Source organism: Chaetomium tenue (assembly GCF_020726465.1).
Source record: "Chaetomium tenue strain MPI-SDFR-AT-0079 chromosome Unknown F5144scaffold_3, whole genome shotgun sequence".
In the NCBI taxonomy this organism is placed as follows: domain Eukaryota; kingdom Fungi; phylum Ascomycota; class Sordariomycetes; order Sordariales; family Chaetomiaceae; genus Chaetomium; species Chaetomium tenue.
The window spans coordinates 159,288-177,633 of record NW_027117331.1 but is presented as its reverse complement, the minus strand read 5'-3'; the positions used below and the strand labels follow the sequence as shown (position 1 = coordinate 177,633).

Here is an 18,346-nt window from a genome sequence, read left to right as displayed (position 1 = left end):
ACTCTCCCAATTTGCTTGTCCGACTGTGTGTGCGTCTGCGTTTCGATTTGCTGTGACTCTTGTCTCCGGGGTGTCGGGTACAGCTTGCGGAAAGCCGGAAATGGCGGGACCTCAGATTGAACACCCACCAAGCAAAATGTGTCAGCCCTACGTATGACAGAAGCAGTGCTCTGTACGGTCGAAAGTCGAAAATTGTTGGGTCTGAGTCGGGGTCGCCGTTCGATCTGGAACATCCAAACGTGTCACTGGGAGCCATGTGCCCATCCCCCCAAAGGTGCGGAACCAGTAGAATATAAGCAGAAACCAGTCAGTGAACTCGTTTACCAGTGATAAGCTTTAAATGATTCCAGATGACCGCCCTGGGATTTTGCCGGTCTTGCAAAATGGTCCCTTCCCAATGCCTTGATTGAATTGTGCAACATCAGATGACAGCCTTAACTGTGGGGGTTCTGCCTTGAGGGAATGACAGGGGGAGGAAGGCGCTACGACCCCAGAGCGCGGATCTGCCTAGCCCTGCCACCACCAGGGTCCCGAAAGGGCAGGGCCGCCATGGAGAGTGAGTCACAGGACTGAACACACCAATCAGGTCCTGTCTCAGCCCCCCAATACGGCGATTGAGGCCTTGCCCAATGAACCTGGCCGATGGGGGCCGCGCATCGTGACTCTAATATTGTCACAGATGAGGCCAATAAGCGGCCCGAAGGTTGACACAATGCGCCCTATTGTATAAGACAATGAACCTCTCTCCCATGTTCTGGCATGTTCCCCTCGTTTCGGTCAGACACTTTTGACGATTTGTTCGCATCACCGGCGAGTCCTCAACGCCATTTGCAGGCATTAGCAGCAGGCACACAGTGCTTCCATTACAGTCACCGAATTTGACCGAAGAAACAAACCCGAAAAAGCCAGGTTTACAACTTTGTGACAAGAATACAAAAGCCCACCCATCATGGGCCTCCCCCTCCGAAATTCCACCTCCTTTATGCCTCCACCCTCCGGGGCCCCGTCCCTTGGCGGACCCTCCACCACCTCCGAGTCCGAGTCCGATGCGGACCCCTCGGAGCCGTTAAGTTCGTGTTACCATCACACGGGGAGCCGCCGCGCCAACCGCCCTAGTCGATTTCAACACCTCGCCACCCTCCATCACAATTCCAAAGGGGGCTTGGAGTTGAGTCCGCGCTTCCGGTCCATGCTAGACCACGACGACCACAACACCAACGCCAACAACACGACCATCACCACCCGCCAACACACCAACCAACGCCGCAGGCTCCACCGCCACCGCATCCGCCAAGCCCAGCAATCCCTCCAAAAGCCGCGCGGCTCATGGGTTTCCGACGCCGCCGAGGGCTACACAATAGCCCGGTCCAGCATCCAGCTGCCGGGCGAGGGCGGCATCAGCAGCAGCACCGGCAGGGGAGGCGGCAGGTCGATCAACAGGAGCAGGAGTAGTGGGGATGGGAGTCAGAGCAGCAGCTCGGGTTCAGAGCGACGTCCCCCGTCCCTGGAGCGGCAAGACGCGTTTCGCGATGAGACGACGAAGAGGCGGCGGCGGGGACGGCAGCAACAGCGGGGATGGAGGGATGGAGAAGATGAGGAACACGACAACAGCCTAAGAGACGAACAGGCCGAGGTGGCGGAACTGTACCGCCTGGGCCTGCTGTACGACGACGAGCACGAGCGCGGTGCGGGCTTCTCGCTGGACGGCATCGTTCGCGATGAGCCCGTCTACTCGCTGCGGGTGCGGCCTGCGAAGCGGAGTAGGCGGGTGGAGAGGAGGGCGAACGGTGGTGGTGATGTTCTTTCTTTGTCGGTGGTAGATCTGGCGTTCTCGGCGTTTGGCGCGGACGAGGCGTTGGCGGGATGGATGCTTTCTGGTTCTGGTTCGGGTTCTGGTTCTGCTTTGTCGGGTACGCTGGGGCGGGAGGAGCATCGGTTCGGGACGGAGGCTGCGCATGATACCCCTCGGTTGACGGTCGTTTATGAGCTGGCTGACGACGCCGTTTCCGCCATGTCGGTGGATGATGATCTACTTGATTCGATTTCTGTTTCGGAGATTTCTTTTTGTGGCGGGGAGGAGGACGAGATGGCATGGGCCATGCTCGATGGGAATGCAATGCCGGCGACGATGGACTTGGAGGCGGATAAGGAGGTCGACCCCTGGGTTGTGCTGGGCCAGGACGGCTTGTAGCAGGTCCGCCACAGAAATCCCCGTCTGCCCTGGATTTCGGCCGGCTATGCAGCTGCGCGCTGCGATCGGACTGGCCCTCTAAACGGCCCAGCACACGAGGTGGATGAACGACGGGGCGTTATCCGGAGAGGGAGTCAAGCAGTGTGCTCGTGGCTATGGCCGCTGGAGCTCGCTTGTTCAGGGGTTGCGGGACGGTTGTGCCAACATTTGTACCACCATCCATCAAGAGCGGCGATGCATTGCTAGGGGTTTTCTTTTCTTTTCCATGTCTAGACGATTCTCACTCTCACGATGTTATGAAATACACTTGCTTGAATCACGAAATCGATAACTCCATGTCCACGATATGTCTTGATCATCTTCTGAATCAGTAACGAATAATCTGCGACTCTTTCGCTAATCTAAATGCCCTAACCGTGAAGCGAATTTCGTTTTCCTCAATGGGTGATTTGTGACAATGCCGATCGTTGATTACCAACCTCGACGTTTAACCACAGACTTCTTGGTGGAAGTAATAACTGCAAGACTTGCGCCCTTGGGCAAACAAGCCTTTGACAGGCTCAGGTCGCATGAAGTGGGGTGCCGATGTGTCAGCAGCCTGCAGAAAGCTCCGAACGCCGACGGCTTCTCACGGCTTCTCCGAGAAGAATATCACAGCTATAAATCTTGCCGTTAACTGCGGACGGGAAAAGTAGTCTTCCTCGACTCACATTGCAACTCACTCTCAACTCCCAAATCACGCTGCTACACCCAATCTCAACCAACATCCCTGACTCTCACCATGACTACCCCCTCCATCACCGCCCTCGCGGCCCAAGCCAAAACCTTCAAAGCCCTCCACATCCCCGGCACTCCCCTCCTCCTCGCCAACGTGTACGACGCCACCTCAGCCCGCATCGTCGGCTCCCTGCCCGGATGCCGCGCCCTGGCATCGGCAAGCTACGCCCTCGCCAAGACCATCGGGATCGAGGACAGCGAGCTCACGCTGGAGCAAAACCTCCGGCTGCTCAAGCCCATCGCCGCCGTGGCGCACGAGCTGAACCTGCCCTTCACTATCGATATCCAGGACGGCTACGGCGACCAGCTGGAGGAGGTCATTCGCCGCGTCATCACCGAACTCGGCGCTGTGGGCGTCAACCTGGAGGACTCGTACCACGACACCGAGAAGATTATGGACGAGGCCGAGGCGCTGGATCGGGTTAAGCGGGCTCTCAAGGTCGCGGCTGAGGTGGGCGTGCCGGACTTTGTGGTTAACGCCAGATCGGATACTTTCCTCACTGGCGGGGAGCTGGACGTGTCGATCCAAAGGGGCAAGAAGTTCCTGGAGGCGGGGGCGACTACGGTTTATATCTTCTGGCCACGCAACAAGGAGATGGTCGAAGCAGATGTGAAGCGGGTGATTGACGAGTTGGATGGGAGAGCCAACATTCAGCCGCGCAAGGTATCTCCGGTGCAGAGCAAGGCGTTGACCAGTGCTGACCTTGCCAAACTGGGCACGGCGAGAGTCAGCGTTGGGCCGCAACTGTATCTTGCTGCGGCGGCGACACTCACGGCGGCAGCGAACGAGGTGTTTGCTGTTTAATTCGGAAAGGGGGTCGATGGATGGGGGTAATTCGTGGGTTCAAAAGTAGAGTCATACTTCTCCAATCAAATCACTTCATAAATGAGTCAACTCACAACACCCATGTGCCTTCGAGGCCTCCCATAACATGCGGGTATGGAGCAACCACGCCACTGAACAGCGTTGCGGGTATGACTCGTTGCATCTAGAGAGCTGGGAAACAAAAAGGGGGCCAGCCAGGGTTCGAACCTGGGACCACTTGCAGAGAGGAATGTTATCCCAAAGCAAGTATGCTAACCACTGCACCACAGGCCCGAGTTGCTGCAAGGATTTGGAAATGTTGTACTAGATAGCAGCTTTATCTTTGATGAGCTGTCGCCCTCCCCACACGAGGTAGTGTACCTAGTACCCAGCGCGAGGTACCATTGAGCCCTAGCCTGCTCTTGACCACACCCTGTAGCTCTAGCCTCCAGGGCCGACGTGCCGCCTATTGACTTGAGTCTACGGCGGTTAGCTCAGGGGTTATCCATTTTTACTCGGGAAAGATGTATTGCCTACCTACTTGTAAATTGGCTCTTTATAACTGATCAGGGCGTTTTCGACAACTGCTTTATACAATTCCCTACATGTACTCATCGTCAACCACTTTACATTGTGCAACATCGCAGCCCCACAACGGAGTCTCCCCCACCAACCGATCAGCACTGCTCCAACGCAGTGCCGGCCTTCAACTCAGCCAGCATATCATCGCTTGCCTTCTGCGAGATCATAAACGTTGACACGGCCGGGAAGACACCCGGGATTCGCGCAAAGGCACTCGCGTCGATGACCCTCAACCCACTCACCCCCCGAACCCTGAACTTGGAATCCAGCACCGCCATCGGATCATCATCCGCGCCAATCTTGTTCGTCGACGTCGGGTGGTGCCCAAAGGTCTGCTTATGAATCCAGTCCTCATCCTCCTTACCACAATACCCGTTCGCATCGGGACCCGCAGTGCACGGCGGCTCAACCGCCGTAATACCCACACGCTTATACACAGTCCTGACCCAAGCGACCGTGTCCTTCATCGCTTCAAGATCATACTCGGCGCCCGCAGCGTAGTGGTTGAAGTTGATCTCCGGCGTCTCCATGGGGTCGGCACTCCGCAGCTTGACCCAGCCCTGGTTATTGACGCTCTGACCTTTCACCATGCTCACGCCGTACGGCTGGCGCGGGTCGGCCGGCACGCGCACCGGGTTATCAGGCCAGAAGCCACGGAACAGGAACCCCTGCCCGCCCATCAGGAACATATCCCGCTCGCCGTGCGCCGGGTGTCGCGTCTTGTACATGGCCACGCCCGCCATACCACTACCAGCGCTGCCGCTACCCACAATAGGCATCTCCTGGTTGTCCATCAGGTTGCGCCCGACGCCGGGCAGGTCCTTGACGACGGGGATGTCAAACTTGGCCAGCTCCGTGGCGTTGCCGACGCCGCTCAGCAGCAGCAGCTGCGGCGAGTTGAAGGCGCCGCCCGAGACGATGACCTCGCGGCGGGCGATGGCCGTGCGCTTGACGCCTGCCGCGTTGGCCGCGCGCCGGTTGTCGGCCTTGTACAGCGACTTGCCGAAGAGGAACTCGACGCCCGTGGCGCGGGGCGTGGCGCCGTCGCCGCACTTGGAGCCGGTCGTGTCGAAGAGGACTTTGGTGGCCAGCGAGGTGAGCGAGACGGTCAGGTTGGCGCCGGCCTGCACGGCCTCCTGCACGTAGTCGCGCGAGCTGTAGCGGTTGCCGTTGGCGTACTGGTGGTTGACGAGCCCGTAGATGCTTGAGGTTTGGTCGCGCGCCGCTGTCAGCTCGTTGGGGTCGCGGATCAGCAGGTTGGACATGGACATGGTCGAGTTCCAGTCCTTGGCGAAGGCCGCCATGACGCTGTTGCCTTGGAGGGGGCCGTTTTTGGACTGCTGCATTGCGCCCATTTGGGTTTGGAAGTAGCCGTTGAACCCGTGGTTGGGTGTGCCTGCGGCGGCGTAGTTGTTCTTCTCGATCTTGGTGAAGATCTTGTGCATGTTCTCGGCCCTGAGACAGTCAGTAAGTATCCTGGTGTGGTTTTGACATGGCAGAGAACGTACCTCCAGCTGTCGTCTCCAGTCACCTCGGCGTGGTAGTTCCAGTCGCTCTCACTCGGCAGCCAGCACACCATGGCGTTGATCATGGAAGACCCACCAAGCGTCGCACCGCGGGGATAGTAGACGCCCAGGAGCTTAGATCCCGCCGGCGCACCGCTCTGGCCGACCCAGTACCGACCCTCAGGGGTGAGCCATGTCATATGGCTGTACTGGTTGTCGCGAGGGTCGCCCTCGGGGTAGTGCTTGACGTAAAAGTCCCAGGTCACGGTCGGAGTGTACCGCCCAAAGCCTTGGCCCGGGTTGTTGTCGCCCGCCTCGAGGAGAAGCACAGAGTGTCCTGCCTTGGCGAGGTTGACTGCCACCACAGCGCCGCCTGGGCCGCTGCCCACCACGATGTAGTCGTAGACAGCCCCATCGGCAGGGGCGGTTTGTGCTACGGTCAACGGGCTCTGGGCAAGGAGGGCCAAAGAGAGGAGGGTACCGAGGGCGCTACCTCGTTCCTGGTTTCGAAAGAACTTCATCTTGAAGAGAACTCTTCACTCTGCACAAGGATTTATCCCCGAACTTCTCGAGCTGGTTCCAAACGCAAGTGAGTCCGCGGGAGGCCACACCTCTTTGTAGCATGGCCATTGCCGCTCCTTTCTTCATGTGGAAGAACTTGGCTCCTCCCTGCACTCTCTTCGGCATCTTAGAGCCGAATCAGATCCGCAAGATCTCCATACTGGGGTCGAGCAGCCTTCGTACGAGAGGTTTCATGCAAACCCGCCAAGCCCGGAAACAACCACCGGACCACTCCCGAGAAGGAGGGTAAGTGATAACAGCAAACCAAGCGGGGAGGGATGGAGAATTGCCGATTGGACAATAGGGGATTTTGTCGTTGCTGCGTCCCTTGCCTGTCTTTGCCGGAGCAATGGCTACCAAGTATTACGTGCGGTTCCATCGCCATGCTCGCTGAGGGCACGGTATAAACGATGTGGAAATGAGATCATGCAGAACCGGCCTTTCTCAGCAATGACAAGTTGCTGGGGGTCTGACCCGTCACATGGTGCCGCCCGGCAGCATGTAATCAACCGCTGTGGGTTCTTTTAAAGCTTATTCAACGGCTGGGATGAATAAGTGGGGGAGAGTTAATTCCTTCCGGGTCTGGAGCATTGTGCCCGTCCCAGGTTGCAGCGGCTTGGTTATTCTGGGTCTGCCACACCGAGTTGGAGACTGATGATCCGGACGAAATAGCCGGACCCTCGAATAGGACTTCGAACCCCAATCCCCGGGGAATATTAACCATGCAACGAGAGTCTTGGCTTCCGCTTTCAGCAGTCTCGGGGCAAGACATCGTGGACTGAGGAGTTGCCAAGAGAAATAGAGAACGTGTGTCGACAGAACGGGTGTGGTGCCAATACGGGCGGAGACGAGCGAGGGGGTTCTCTGAGTAGTATCGTCTGTCGTCTGACCGGCAGTTGAAGCCTAGCAATGCATCGTGAAGCCCGCTTTGTCGCCTCGAAGGGTGTATGGGTCGGCCTTGGTGGTGCTCGGGCGACACGTGCGTGTGCATGAACAACAGCCCTGGGGTCGTCACGCGAGGAGACTAAGAGGAGGCGGCGGAGAAACATCTTGAACCAGGGCAAGCTCCCCAACTCTATCAGCTGGAGATCATCATAACGGAAATCAGCGTCTCAATCATATCTCCGCCATCTTTAATCCAACATCATTTGCCTCCCGCTCCCCGCGGCAAGAACATTATACCAACGGCAACCAAAAGTCTAGAACAATGCTCGCTCTCACCAAAAGAAAAAGGACCAGACAACGCAAAAGCATCAAAAGCAAAAGACTAGCCATCATCATATCAAATGAGGGCTCAAAGATTGACTAATCCTGGCTGTTCCATGTCCATCCCCAAAAGCACGCCGATTAATGGGTCCATCCATAAACGCGAGATGGCAAAAAGTCCCGGTAAAGACCACCAAAATCGAAAAGCGACGCCACCAAACCAGCGTCAATCAACGTCATCTCCTCTCCCCCCTCCGCCGCCCGTCTCCTCATCGTCGTCCACGACAGGGTACTCCGACCCGTCGCCCTCCAGCCGCGCCACGTACTGCTTGACAAAGCGCCCGTCGGGCGTCAGCCCAGCATACATGTGCGGCGTGACCAGCAGGGCCATGCCGTCAGACCCGCCGCCCGCCCTGCCCGAGATCACCTGCGCCTTCATGAAGGCGAGCTGGCACCCGGCGATCTGCCAGACAAACTTGGGGTTCATCTGGTAGTACATCTTGAACGCCGCGCTCGCCTTGATGAGCTCCCACATGCTCGTCGCGCTCGCTCCGCGCTCGGCCAAGTACGGCTGCCCCAACAGTCCGACCGTCTTAGAGTCGAGCGTGTTGGAGCCCGTGCTAGTGACCGAGGCGAGGTCGATCTCGAGCCACTTGGCGTAGACCCGCTTGACCTTCTCTGGGTACCCAAGGCTGCCGTCGCGGAGGTGGATGAGGCGCTTCCACTCGCGCTCGACGCCGCAGATGGCGTTGTTTAGCCCCTCTAGGACGCTCTTCAAGGAACGGGATGTCTGGGTAAGGGTTTTGATATGCTCGTAGTACATGGCGAGGTCTGGGTCCCAAAAGTGAGCGCCCTCTCCAGCCGCTTCGGCCGCGGATCCCTTTGCGGCCGCCATGGATTCGTGGAATGATTGGAGTTCGCGATCAATGGCAGGTTTCGCAATCGAGAACTTGAGGTAGTCGATGATGTGCTGCGGCTCCTCAGTCCCGCCCCAATGATCGCCCTTGTACGCTGGGTCGTCGTAAAACATCCTGCCGTAGAAGCAGTCCCGCCGCAGTCGATCCCAACTCTCCGCATTGAAGATGATACCTTGTTTGCTCTGATCGACCAACTTGCCCACCAAGCTACTGAGAAAAACGGCAGCGCTGTTACTGACACTGTTGTTGTGGTAGCATACGCGCTCCTTGTAGTTAGTGCAGATGCCCAAGTAGTTTGGCTGCATCGCAAACTGAAAGCTCTTGTTGATCATATCGTAGACCGCTTCGTAGCGAGCACGGTTCCCGGTCTGCCCAGTTCGGAGCACCAGCTCCTCGAAAGTGGTCTTGTCTTTGCCCAGGTACGCGGAAAGATCTGGCTCGTCCGGCATGTCGGCGTTGACAAAGTTCTCAACAATGTCCGGATCCCAACACACCCAAGCCATGTCTCCGTCGTAGTCGCCTCCCGACAGCTTGTCGGCCAGCGGAATGTTTCCCTTGGCGGAAAAGACGATGACGTCTTTGAGAGCGTGCAGCTCTGGCTTGAACACCGCCCTAACCTTTTGGACGTCGCTCACAAAGTGAGCTGGTGAGCGGGCGACAAGGACATCGCAGTCGGCCAAGAGCGTGTATGAGATGTCGTCAGATTCATCCCGGAATTTGGATGAGAAACCGACATGCACCTCGTTCTCCTCCAAAACACCCCAAAAGTCGATCACCATGTAGATGTAAGCGGATCGGCCCACCCTGATGTTGAGCTTGGTCCGCAGAATATCACACTTTTGCTTCTGTAACTCCCACGCCAGGTCCTGCAGATACTTTTGCGATTTCGGGTCGAATCCGCTATTCAAGAGGAAGTTCAGGATTTCGCTCTTGCTCTCGGGGAGCCCACCGAGGAATGGAACTTGTCCGTGCTTGACACGACTACCCCGGTCGTTTGAGTTCTCGTTGACCCACTGTCGAAATTGTGACGGTCGCTTCAGGGCCGTTTTTTGGTTCTCGAACTGCAGCTCCAAGTCGTTGGTGAGGCGATTCCCGATCGCACGTTTCATACGCCTCTTGTCCCTGGCCCTGTCCTCGAGGACGGGTAGGAACTGCAAGTTTAGGCCCGCCGGTTTCAGCTCCGAGGCCACACTGCGGACCTCGAGTGTCCGATGGTACGGATCGGTATCGTCGCAGTTCCATTTCCGTTGTGACGGGTATGTCTCGATCCAGTCGGTATCCCCAGAATCCCCCACATCCATCAACCACATCCCCTTGGCGGAACCCATCCGCCCTTGGATGGCGGACGGGATGTCGCTGAGCCCGAGTGCATCCCGAACTTTCCTCGCCACGCTGCGAGACATTCGGCCGATGCCGTCGTTCATGACTTTGCCTGTGGGCGAGAGAATGTCCTCTGGGCGGTGGAGGATCTGTTCGGGTTCGAATTTGACGGCCGGAAACGTCTTGCTCAAGCCGAGCTGAATGCGTGAAAAGAGCTTTAGGTGGGGTTGTCCCTCGTTTTGGTCGAGATGCAGAAGCCAGTCCAACATCTGGCTAACCCTGATCTGAGCTCGCTGCTGGGCTGTGTCGGAGGGGATTTCGTGCCTCGAGCGAATGGAGGTAGGGCGAAAGTTGGGGCCGTTCTCGGCGAAGAAATGCACTCTCTCCTTGAATGTGGCTTTGGCGTCCGGACCGAGCTTGAAATCCTTTGGCGGCTTTCTGTACCCCGCGTCCTTGGAGTAGAAGGCTTGCCATTGTCGCCCGACTATGGAGTGTGGTTTCTGGGTGAACCATTGGATGAGTTGGTCGGCACCACCGGCTGTATCCTTGATAATCGGAGGGGCATTCAGCGCGGTGGGCGATGGGATGAGGACCTCCAGGAAGCGATCTGGGCCGAACCGCCGTGTCAGCCTGCAACCTTCGTCGAATCTAAGCGGCTTCATGTCAAGGAGGAATAGAGGCCCAGATTTGTTCGGGTTAAACTCGAGGGCGGCTGACATGACCACCGTGTTACCCCTGCTCTCGAATCCGGCGAGAGCGGCCGCGAACACTTCCGCGGGCGGGCGTTCGGGAAACGACTTCCCGCGGAAGGGCTCTAGCTGGCTCAAGCTCCGCCAGATGCCCAGCATGTCCGACTTGGCCCATTTGGGGTCGTACTTGACGGTGTCATTATCAATCTCGACCTTGCAATGGAGGCAGATCCTGGTGATCTCCCATGCGACGGGGAGAGGCGCGTCGCGGAGCCAGCGCGGAAACTTGGCTATACGGGGTAAGCAAACGAGCTCATATCAGTCATTCGAATTTGACTTACGCCAAATGTTTTGCAGCCTCCCCTGAATAGGGGTAGGCTCGTTGCTATCTAAGCCATCATCCCCTCGGTCCCAGGACGAGGAGGGCCCCGGGGCTGTATCCGGCGAGGAAGTGCTTGGAACCGACGACTCGGAGTAAACGGTGCTCACCGCGGACGATCGCGGGGACGGTTTGGGAGGACTGTCCGTCGGGCCGCGGGACCTGGGCGCATGCGGAGTAATCCGGTTGGCAGCACTAAATTGTGACGGCGACGGGCGTGTGGAAATTGGAGTGCCGAGAGGGCGCTTCGGTTCCTGCGAGTTTCTACCTACAGTGGTTTGGGTCGATTGCTGCCGCCCACGACTGCTGAAGACGCTCGATACCTTGCTGCTGTTGGAAGTATCACTGGAGCTATCTCGTTCTTCGTCTGGCCGGCGCCGCTCGGGGGTCCAATTCTTTGGGGAGGCGTGGCCAAGATGGCGGCGGGTGGGCACTTTGTCGAGCGCATCAGTGAAGGCCGAAGGCGTCGGGGATGGGCCTGGGCCGCGAAAGGATGCGAGCGCTTGGCCTCTGGTTCGCTTGGCGCCGTGATCATCGTCGCTATCGAATGATCGCTTGGAGCCGGGAGACCCAGGGGATTCAGGCCCTTCTTCGCCGGATGCAAGAACCGATCCATGGCGAGTGTCACCATTCGATTCTGGGCGAAATACGGCAGGTCGCGCACGAGCTTTGAAGTGGTCGATCACGTCGATCAGGATGCTTTGCAGTTTCCATCTCTCTGGACCCGATAGCGCCGTTGGCGGTGTCCTTGGCGAGGGAAGTGTGCCAGGTTCAGCGTGAGATTTGGGCGCCCAGCGCAAACTCGCTGCCTTGGCCTCGTTGAAAAAAGAACCGAGCGCCTGGTCGAGCGTGTCGCCTTTCTGGTAAAAGAGAAACTGGATTCCGCGACAGATGTGGTCCGACCGCGCGTACTTCTCGTCCCTAACGCCGAGCTCCTTACGCTTCACTGGGCTGAGGGTGGGGTCGGGAATCTCGATATCGAGGTTGTAATCGCTGTTCAGCTGCCGAATTACTTTCTCGACGGCGACGTTGCCCACGATGCGCTTATTAGTGGGCGTCGATGGGATCGCCGGGCCTGGAGTCTTGCCCATGGCTTCCTGTGATCGACTGGTAAAGCGCAATGCGAAGCAATATGTATTTGCAAATTCTGTGGGCCATAGGAGGTTTGCGCGAAGTTATAAGTATGAGAGTTGCGCGGTTGTAGCGGGTGGGGAGCTAAATTGAGTTTCATCAAAATACCCCAGATCTAGTGGGCCTCAAAGGGAGGGCGCACGGGCCAGCCATCCTTTCGCGAAGCGCTTCCTTTTTGGGAGGGAAGATCAGATCGAAGGTTCAGCTCTTAGTGATTTTGACACATCGGGTAGCCAAGGGAATTGGGCTTTTGGATTGCGGCGGTCTCGAAAAGTTGCAGGCCTCGCCGTTCTCGCAGGCCTCAACTGCAAGAGGTGCATCTCGCAGCATCTCCGGGTCTTGGCCATGACGTTGGCACCCACGTGGGGGGCATTTCCGTAATCGTCCCATTTTCGGAAATATCGAGTTGTGCTATTGTTGATTGTTGATGGGACTTAGACATTGTCAATAGCCAAAGTGGGGATTCCGCTCGTGAATGACGATGGTTATGGTCAATGGTTTTGCCGGCCTTGAAGGGTTCCATGGAGGGGAGCGAAGAGTGAATTGAAATCCGGAATTGCAAAACACAAGTTGCTCAGTCAGCCTCGCGAGACTGTGCATTGGGGGGCTCTTTTGACTTTTGTAGGTTCTGGTGGGCCCACAGTGGTCCCAGCTCCAAAGTGAATCAAGCTTTTGCCGCCAATCCCGAGCTTCCCCACTCCCATCTCACACCGGCTCAGGTCTGTCGGCTTCTTCTTCGACTTTTCAGACATTTCGGATTTGCATCGGTATTCAACACTCGGCGCCCGTTATCCAGGATTTCTTGTCATTCCGCTTGGTAATACCCAACACCCTCTTCCCCAACGCCAGTCAGCCCATCGACCTTCCCTTATCGCCCTTACCACCCCACTTCTCCAAGCGGGTCAGATCCGCGTCAATTCGACTGCCGACGGAGATTCCTCCTTCGGGCCTCACTCGGATTCCCTTCCCGGCGACCCCATCCCACCATCCATCGGTTCTATCCGTCCGCTTTCCCCCCATCCGACGCCCCGCCCGGCCGTCCTAGAAAATGTCGGATACACAAGAGAGCCCCAGCGTCGAGGATCTGACACCAGAGGAGGCAAATCGCATCATCCATTCGCATCGCAAAGTGCGCTACGGTATGTGGATCTTCCTCGTTCCCGAATACCCCGAAGCCCCGCTAGGCGGCCAGACCCCCGGGACCAAGTGGATTGCCATCCGAGTTATCTCAGATATTGTTATCGGCGCTCCCAGTCCCCGGGGTCGGCCTATCGGCCTGCGCCGCCGCCGCCGCCCAATTGGTGATAGGGATGGGTTACTCAGACTGCGTCGTCGTGACAGGTACCGCGTGCTGGCCGTGCCGCCAGCGGAAAGTCAAGTGCGACAACAAGAGCCCGTGTGAGAACTGCATCAAGAGGGAGCACCCACAGCTCTGCTCCTACAAACCCAACAGGTCGGCCACCGGGAAGAGCATATCGAACGCGTCGGAACACCCCGCGGCCGGGAAGAAGAGGGCGCGCTCGCCGGACGAGCCGGAATCGCGGAGCCAGAGCAACGAGGCCCGGGAGGCCATAAGCGCGTACGGTGAGTGATTTTGCGCATCCGGAACATTCAGCCGTGGCCGTGTCTCACCCGCCATGTGCGCCCCATGCAGAACCCGACACCACCGAGACCACGCGTTATGTGGGCCAGAACAGCATACCAGCCCTCCTTCGAGAACAAACCTCCGCCAACGAGCCCCAGGAGGTCAGCGGGATCCGCCAAGACATGCGCTCCCTACTCGGCTTGGACAACTCGGCGCCCTTCCCGCTGATGTCCTCGCGCCACCTCGACAGGTTGACCTTGGACATTTCATCCGAACTGCCGTCCGACCGGGAGGTGATGAAGTAGGTTTTGTTTGATTCTAAGGGAAACAACTCGGACAAGGGGAGGAGACTGACGGGTCTCTAGACTATTCCGGACTTACAAGGAAATTCCGCAACCGTTCTGGGGCTTCGTCATCGACATTGACGATCTTGAATCCCGCCTCATGGTCTACCTCGAGGACCGAGCCAAGAATGCTAGGTCGTCGACCAAATCCACAAAGGCGGTATCGGCCTCATGGTTGTCGATACTATTTGCCGTCCTTGCCGTCGGGTCTCAGTACCACGACTCTCCTTACCACGTGCGGACGAGGGACTCACAAAAATACATTCAGATATCGTTTCACTTTTTGAGGATTGGGAATTTTCTATTAAGGTATGCATGCCCCATGTGATACCGTTGTTTATTTTGTTATTCACTGACCGCCCAGGCCGAATCTGGACTCCATACAAGCCCTGCTCATGACCAGCTTCGTGCTGCTCAACGACATGAAAGCCGAAGCCTCGTGGGCACTCCTCGGCCTCACCTGCCGGCTTGCCCAGTCGCTCGGCCTGCACCGGGCACAACCGCTGGATGGGCGGCAGACCCCGGATGCTGCTCGAAAGGAAGTAGCCAGGAGAAAGCTATGGTAACCCGCCCAGGTCCAAACGAGCTTCTACCCGGGTGCTGATATGTCTAGGTGGACTTGCCTTTGGCACGATACGCTCACTTCGTTGTCTTTTGACCGGTAAGCCCCCTCGCTCAGCACACTTGATCGATGCCCTGACATTTGCCAGCTCTCCGATGACAAACATCCCTTGCTGCCCAATACCGATGTCCCCTAGCGCGAACACTGAGGGATGGGCGTACCTCGAAGCCATGTTCAACCTATGCCGGATCATCTCCCAAAGGTTAAATCCCGATACCATCGCGAGCGCCACCTACGCTGAGATCCTCGACAATTGCGAGGCGGTTGAGAACATCCGCAGCAAGCTGTCGATTCATCTGCGCAGCAAGGAGGCGTGCAAGTCAGCCATGGATAGACTCCAGCACTTCGCCATCCGGCTGCACACATCATTTATGATATCGGTGTGCTGTCGGCCTGCCTTGATACGACGAGACAGCAACCATCTCGATGCGGCGCAGAAGCAGTTTCTCGCTGACAGGTGTAAGGCGAACCTGACCGAGACCGTGCGCATGTTCCTCGCGATGCACCAGCTGTCCGTAATACCGACCCGCTCCTGGGCATTCACCTACCACGGCCTGTCGTCGGCCGTTCTCTTGGGAATTTTGGGCGAGACGAAAGCGGATGCCGAGGTCCGACAGCTTCAAGGAGACCTCATATCCGCCCTCTCGGCGACTGCGGCCAAGGAGCAAACCTCACCCCATCCCAATATCCGCAAATCGGACCTTGACATCGAGCTATCCGGTCCGCTGTCGCGAGCCCTCGCGGCGCTCAAGAACATTTATGATCACGGGTCTGTCGTAGGTCCTCAAGTCAAAAGGGAGAGGAGCATTTCTGGCACGGCGTCGGGCACACGCACACCACTGCCGCACATACCGCCGGCCGGCCTTCTCGCTAGCGGCAGCATGGTGCAAGACCCGCGATCCGTGCCCGTGAGCCTAGATCCACACCAACATGCGGCGCTGGCCATGACTGAGCTACAGCAGCAGAGCGGCGGGTCGGTTGCTGACTTTTCTGCTGGGTACGCATCACAGTCGATGGATTCGCCCACTACTGCTAACGAACCACATAGCATTCCCTTTTCCCAGATGCCCCCTGGCTCTGGTGCGCAGCAACTCCCCGAAATGGCATTCGACCCAGCGAGCTACATGTCACCGATGGATCTGTATGATTCCATCTTTTGGGGTGAGTCCCGTGACTATTCCTATCAGTGCCCTGGCTGACATTCTGAGAATCTCCCGACCCGTTCAATACCGGGCTAGACTCGATGAACTTTGACTTCCTGGCCCATCCACCACCAGGCCAACCGCCCCAGCAACAATTCTATTTCTAACGGATACCTCAATAGGGGCGACCTGGCTAATAATTATCACACAATACAATCTGTACTTATACGTGGAGCTTTAAATCCATGCCTCACCTATCATTGTGTCCTATCTCAGTAGTTGTAGCGTGAGCACTGGAACTCAAGCTGGCTGTGGGTGTAGTCAAACAGCGATCGGCTGATTGTATTGATCTCCCGCCTCGCTAATCAGGTGGTATGCCCGTGACAATTCCTGTTCAAATTCATCAAGAGGGCGGTTTCCATTATAGTAGTAGATCTTTGTCGGTACTTAAACAGGGATACTACCTCTCCCTACGACCCCATTGTGCATTTCGTGTGGACAATACCCTTGTTCGTAGGCCTACCATTGTCGGCTTGAATGTTACAACCAACTTGGAAAGCGTATATCAATCTTGTCCGTTTTTGATATCCCCACCATTCAAGGTGCCCGTTCACTATTATCGAGGCTACGGGAACGTATGCCCCGTGAAGATGCCCTCGACTCGCCCTCGCCCACGGGATGAGCGCCGTGCCACCCAGCCCAACCCGTATGATTCGAGCACCAACGACACCAACGACAAATCCCCAACCAATCAGAATGGAGCCAAACAGACGAAGCTACGTGAAGCCAGCATCTACTTGATCAAAAGTCAAACCAAGCATCTTCTCGCTGCTCTCCCAGGCCCCTTTAGCAAGTTGACTGAGTTCGAGCACATCCCACTCTTCGACACTGAGTCCTTTGTCAACCGGTCCGTCAAAACCCGGCAAATGGAACCCAAACCTCGCAAGTCGAGAATCCCGCGGCCCATGAACGCCTTTATGCTCTACCGCAAATGTTACCTGGGACGCGCCGAGGCCTTTTGCAAAAAGCTCTCGGTGAACCAGTCAAGTTACTCTTCTGTTCTCGGGGCGAGCTGGAAACTGGAGACAGAGGAAGTTCGCGACAGATTCTTTGCCTTGTCGCGTTCTGAGAAACAGAAGCATCGGGAAGCTTTCCCTGAGGGGAGCCTCCGTCAGGAAAAGCGGAAGAAGGTAATTTCGGAAGGCGGAGACTATGTATCCCTCCCGGCCTGGGCCCTCAAGTCTGTTGTCCAAGACGGAAAGGGACATATGCCCACCTCCCATGACCCAGTCGTTCGGGCGAACAACTCCAGGCCTGGGCGAATGCACAAGCTCCAGTCCCCGCCGGCAATCCACACCGGGCATGATGATGAGGTAGTTTCGGATGCACCTCCCCTACCCGCTACTTCTCCTCCTAACAACGCCCCAAACAGGGGCCCCCTCACAGATGCTAACACCAGAGTCCAACCTGGACATAACGATGAAGTAAATGCTGGTACACCCCCCCTACCCGCTACTTCTCCTGACAACGCCCCAAACTTGGATGCTCTTACAGATGGTACCACCAGCATCGGTGACATTGATCTTGCGCTGTTATTCCCCGAACTAGCAAACAATGACCCGAGCGTCGATGAGTATTTGGCTTTCCTCCTTAAACCAGAGGCGTCCTCGCCAGATTGGCTGGGGGACCTGGGGAGGCTCATGCCGCTCGCCACGCTAGCTTGAGAGTCCGGGGTCTTTCTTACCCGTGTTGGAGCGGAGATTGGGGCTGGGATAAATGTCTGTCCTAGCTATTTCGAGGTTTTGGATTGGTATGAGTAGCTCCTTGGGCTACTTACAGGTGAGGTAAAGGAACACCCAAGGTGAGGATCAGGTAAACTCCTGGTCTGAGGTAAGCGAGGGATGGGGTCTTCAGTGTTTGGAATGTGTTGGAATAAAGAATTACACTCTTATTCTTAATCGTTGCGGTATATCGCTAGACAATTAGCAGCATAATGTTGTCAATGACTGGAAGTGTAGCTACTTCACAATGGTTGCTACCTGGTAGGTATTGACATGTACCTTAGGACCTAACCCGAACTCCCCTGCTATTACTACCACTACAAATCAAGTCCCGAATCAAGATGCATGAAATTCCAGAAGATCCAGACCCCAAAGCCAATAAACCTCTCTAATTGCACATTCTGCTCAAACCAGGGGCGGTGACGCTCAGCCCAGCTTCGCGAAACTGCGGAGGGCAAAGGGGTGCAACTAGGCGGGCTACGCCGCGGACAAGCTTCACCCATATTGATCTAGACCTATTCTATCCTCTAGTGGTCTTATCCCACGACCCAATGACCAGAATGCAGCCGCCTGTAACGAACGCCGTGCAACCGCATTAAATCACCATTCGAGTGACAGTGATATTGACATTTCACAGCTTCACTACATCAATACTACTTAGGGGAGTATGTAGGGTGCTTGCGAGCCGTAAAGTAATCGCTCGCTCAGAGTGAGCCGTTGAAAGTCAGCTTAGTTCATTTAAGCTACTTATAGTTGCAAACGTTTCTATATTTGAACAGCTTAGTAGACGAGCCGTCAACCAACCGCTC

General features: G+C 56.7%; 6 protein-coding genes and 1 non-coding gene across 7 annotated transcripts; 4 read left to right on the top strand and 3 right to left on the bottom strand.

The window, feature by feature from the left end:
- Positions 1-669: 669 nt before the first annotated feature.
- On the top strand, positions 670-2,514 carry F5144DRAFT_565461 (uncharacterized protein). The gene has a single exon (XM_066788496.1). It carries the CDS (start codon positions 950-952, stop codon positions 2,189-2,191), a length of 1,242 nt encoding a protein of 413 aa, XP_066644086.1. The 5' UTR covers positions 670-949; the 3' UTR covers positions 2,192-2,514.
- A 270-nt stretch (positions 2,515-2,784) lies between these two features.
- F5144DRAFT_565460 (phosphoenolpyruvate phosphomutase-domain-containing protein) lies at positions 2,785-3,873 on the top strand. The gene has a single exon (XM_066788495.1). It carries the CDS (start codon positions 2,973-2,975, stop codon positions 3,771-3,773), a length of 801 nt encoding a protein of 266 aa, XP_066644085.1. The 5' UTR covers positions 2,785-2,972; the 3' UTR covers positions 3,774-3,873.
- A 107-nt stretch (positions 3,874-3,980) lies between these two features.
- F5144DRAFT_t67 lies at positions 3,981-4,067 on the bottom strand. The gene has a single exon. It is a non-coding gene; the product is annotated as a tRNA-Pro (tRNA).
- Positions 4,068-4,234: 167 nt separating this feature from the next.
- On the bottom strand, positions 4,235-6,668 carry F5144DRAFT_157206 (uncharacterized protein). Its single transcript, XM_066782501.1, has 3 exons — positions 5,864-6,668; positions 4,311-5,810; positions 4,235-4,253 (listed from the first exon to the last, which is right to left on the bottom strand). Exons 1-2 carry the CDS (start codon positions 6,379-6,381, stop codon positions 4,451-4,453), a joined length of 1,878 nt encoding a protein of 625 aa, XP_066644084.1. The 5' UTR covers positions 6,382-6,668; the 3' UTR covers positions 4,235-4,253; positions 4,311-4,450.
- Positions 6,669-7,632: 964 nt separating this feature from the next.
- Positions 7,633-12,143, bottom strand: F5144DRAFT_157136 (RNA dependent RNA polymerase-domain-containing protein). The gene is made up of 2 exons (XM_066782500.1): positions 10,895-12,143; positions 7,633-10,843 (listed from the first exon to the last, which is right to left on the bottom strand). The coding sequence occupies exons 1-2, from the start codon at positions 12,021-12,023 to the stop codon at positions 7,854-7,856; spliced, it is 4,119 nt and encodes a 1,372-aa protein (XP_066644083.1). The 5' UTR covers positions 12,024-12,143; the 3' UTR covers positions 7,633-7,853.
- A 617-nt stretch (positions 12,144-12,760) lies between these two features.
- Positions 12,761-16,213, top strand: F5144DRAFT_565454 (fungal-specific transcription factor domain-containing protein). The gene is made up of 9 exons (XM_066788494.1): positions 12,761-13,202; positions 13,405-13,647; positions 13,718-13,949; positions 14,014-14,301; positions 14,357-14,554; positions 14,606-14,653; positions 14,703-15,611; positions 15,663-15,775; positions 15,823-16,213. Exons 1-9 carry the CDS (start codon positions 13,112-13,114, stop codon positions 15,921-15,923), a joined length of 2,223 nt encoding a protein of 740 aa, XP_066644082.1. The 5' UTR covers positions 12,761-13,111; the 3' UTR covers positions 15,924-16,213.
- Positions 16,214-16,406: 193 nt separating this feature from the next.
- Positions 16,407-17,480, top strand: F5144DRAFT_600581 (uncharacterized protein; the record flags this gene model as incomplete). The annotated part of the gene is made up of 1 exon (XM_066791084.1): positions 16,407-17,480. The coding sequence occupies one exon, from the start codon at positions 16,407-16,409 to the stop codon at positions 17,478-17,480; it is 1,074 nt and encodes a 357-aa protein (XP_066644081.1).
- Between the last annotated feature and the right edge of the window lie 866 nt (positions 17,481-18,346).

What these genes read in the sequence shown, in the direction of transcription:
- F5144DRAFT_565461 (XM_066788496.1), top strand. Translation starts at nt 950, where the DNA reads ATGGGCCTCCCCCTCCGAAATTCCACCTCCTTTATGCCTCCACCCTCC.
- F5144DRAFT_157206 (XM_066782501.1), bottom strand. Translation starts at nt 6,381, where the DNA reads ATGAAGTTCTTTCGAAACCAGGAACGAGGTAGCGCCCTCGGTACCCTC. An exon ending in ACTGGAGACGACAGCTGGAG is followed by an intron (nt 5,811 to 5,863) that starts GTACGTTCTCTG and finishes TGACTGTCTCAG; the next exon opens with GGCCGAGAACATGCACAAGA.
- F5144DRAFT_157136 (XM_066782500.1), bottom strand. Translation starts at nt 12,023, where the DNA reads ATGGGCAAGACTCCAGGCCCGGCGATCCCATCGACGCCCACTAATAAG. An exon ending in GAGGCTGCAAAACATTTGGC is followed by an intron (nt 10,844 to 10,894) that starts GTAAGTCAAATT and finishes TACCCCGTATAG; the next exon opens with CCAAGTTTCCGCGCTGGCTC.
- F5144DRAFT_565454 (XM_066788494.1), top strand. Translation starts at nt 13,112, where the DNA reads ATGTCGGATACACAAGAGAGCCCCAGCGTCGAGGATCTGACACCAGAG. An exon ending in GGAGGCCATAAGCGCGTACG is followed by an intron (nt 13,648 to 13,717) that starts GTGAGTGATTTT and finishes CGCCCCATGCAG; the next exon opens with AACCCGACACCACCGAGACC. An exon ending in GTAGCCAGGAGAAAGCTATG is followed by an intron (nt 14,555 to 14,605) that starts GTAACCCGCCCA and finishes TGATATGTCTAG; the next exon opens with GTGGACTTGCCTTTGGCACG.
- F5144DRAFT_565460 (XM_066788495.1), top strand. Translation starts at nt 2,973, where the DNA reads ATGACTACCCCCTCCATCACCGCCCTCGCGGCCCAAGCCAAAACCTTC.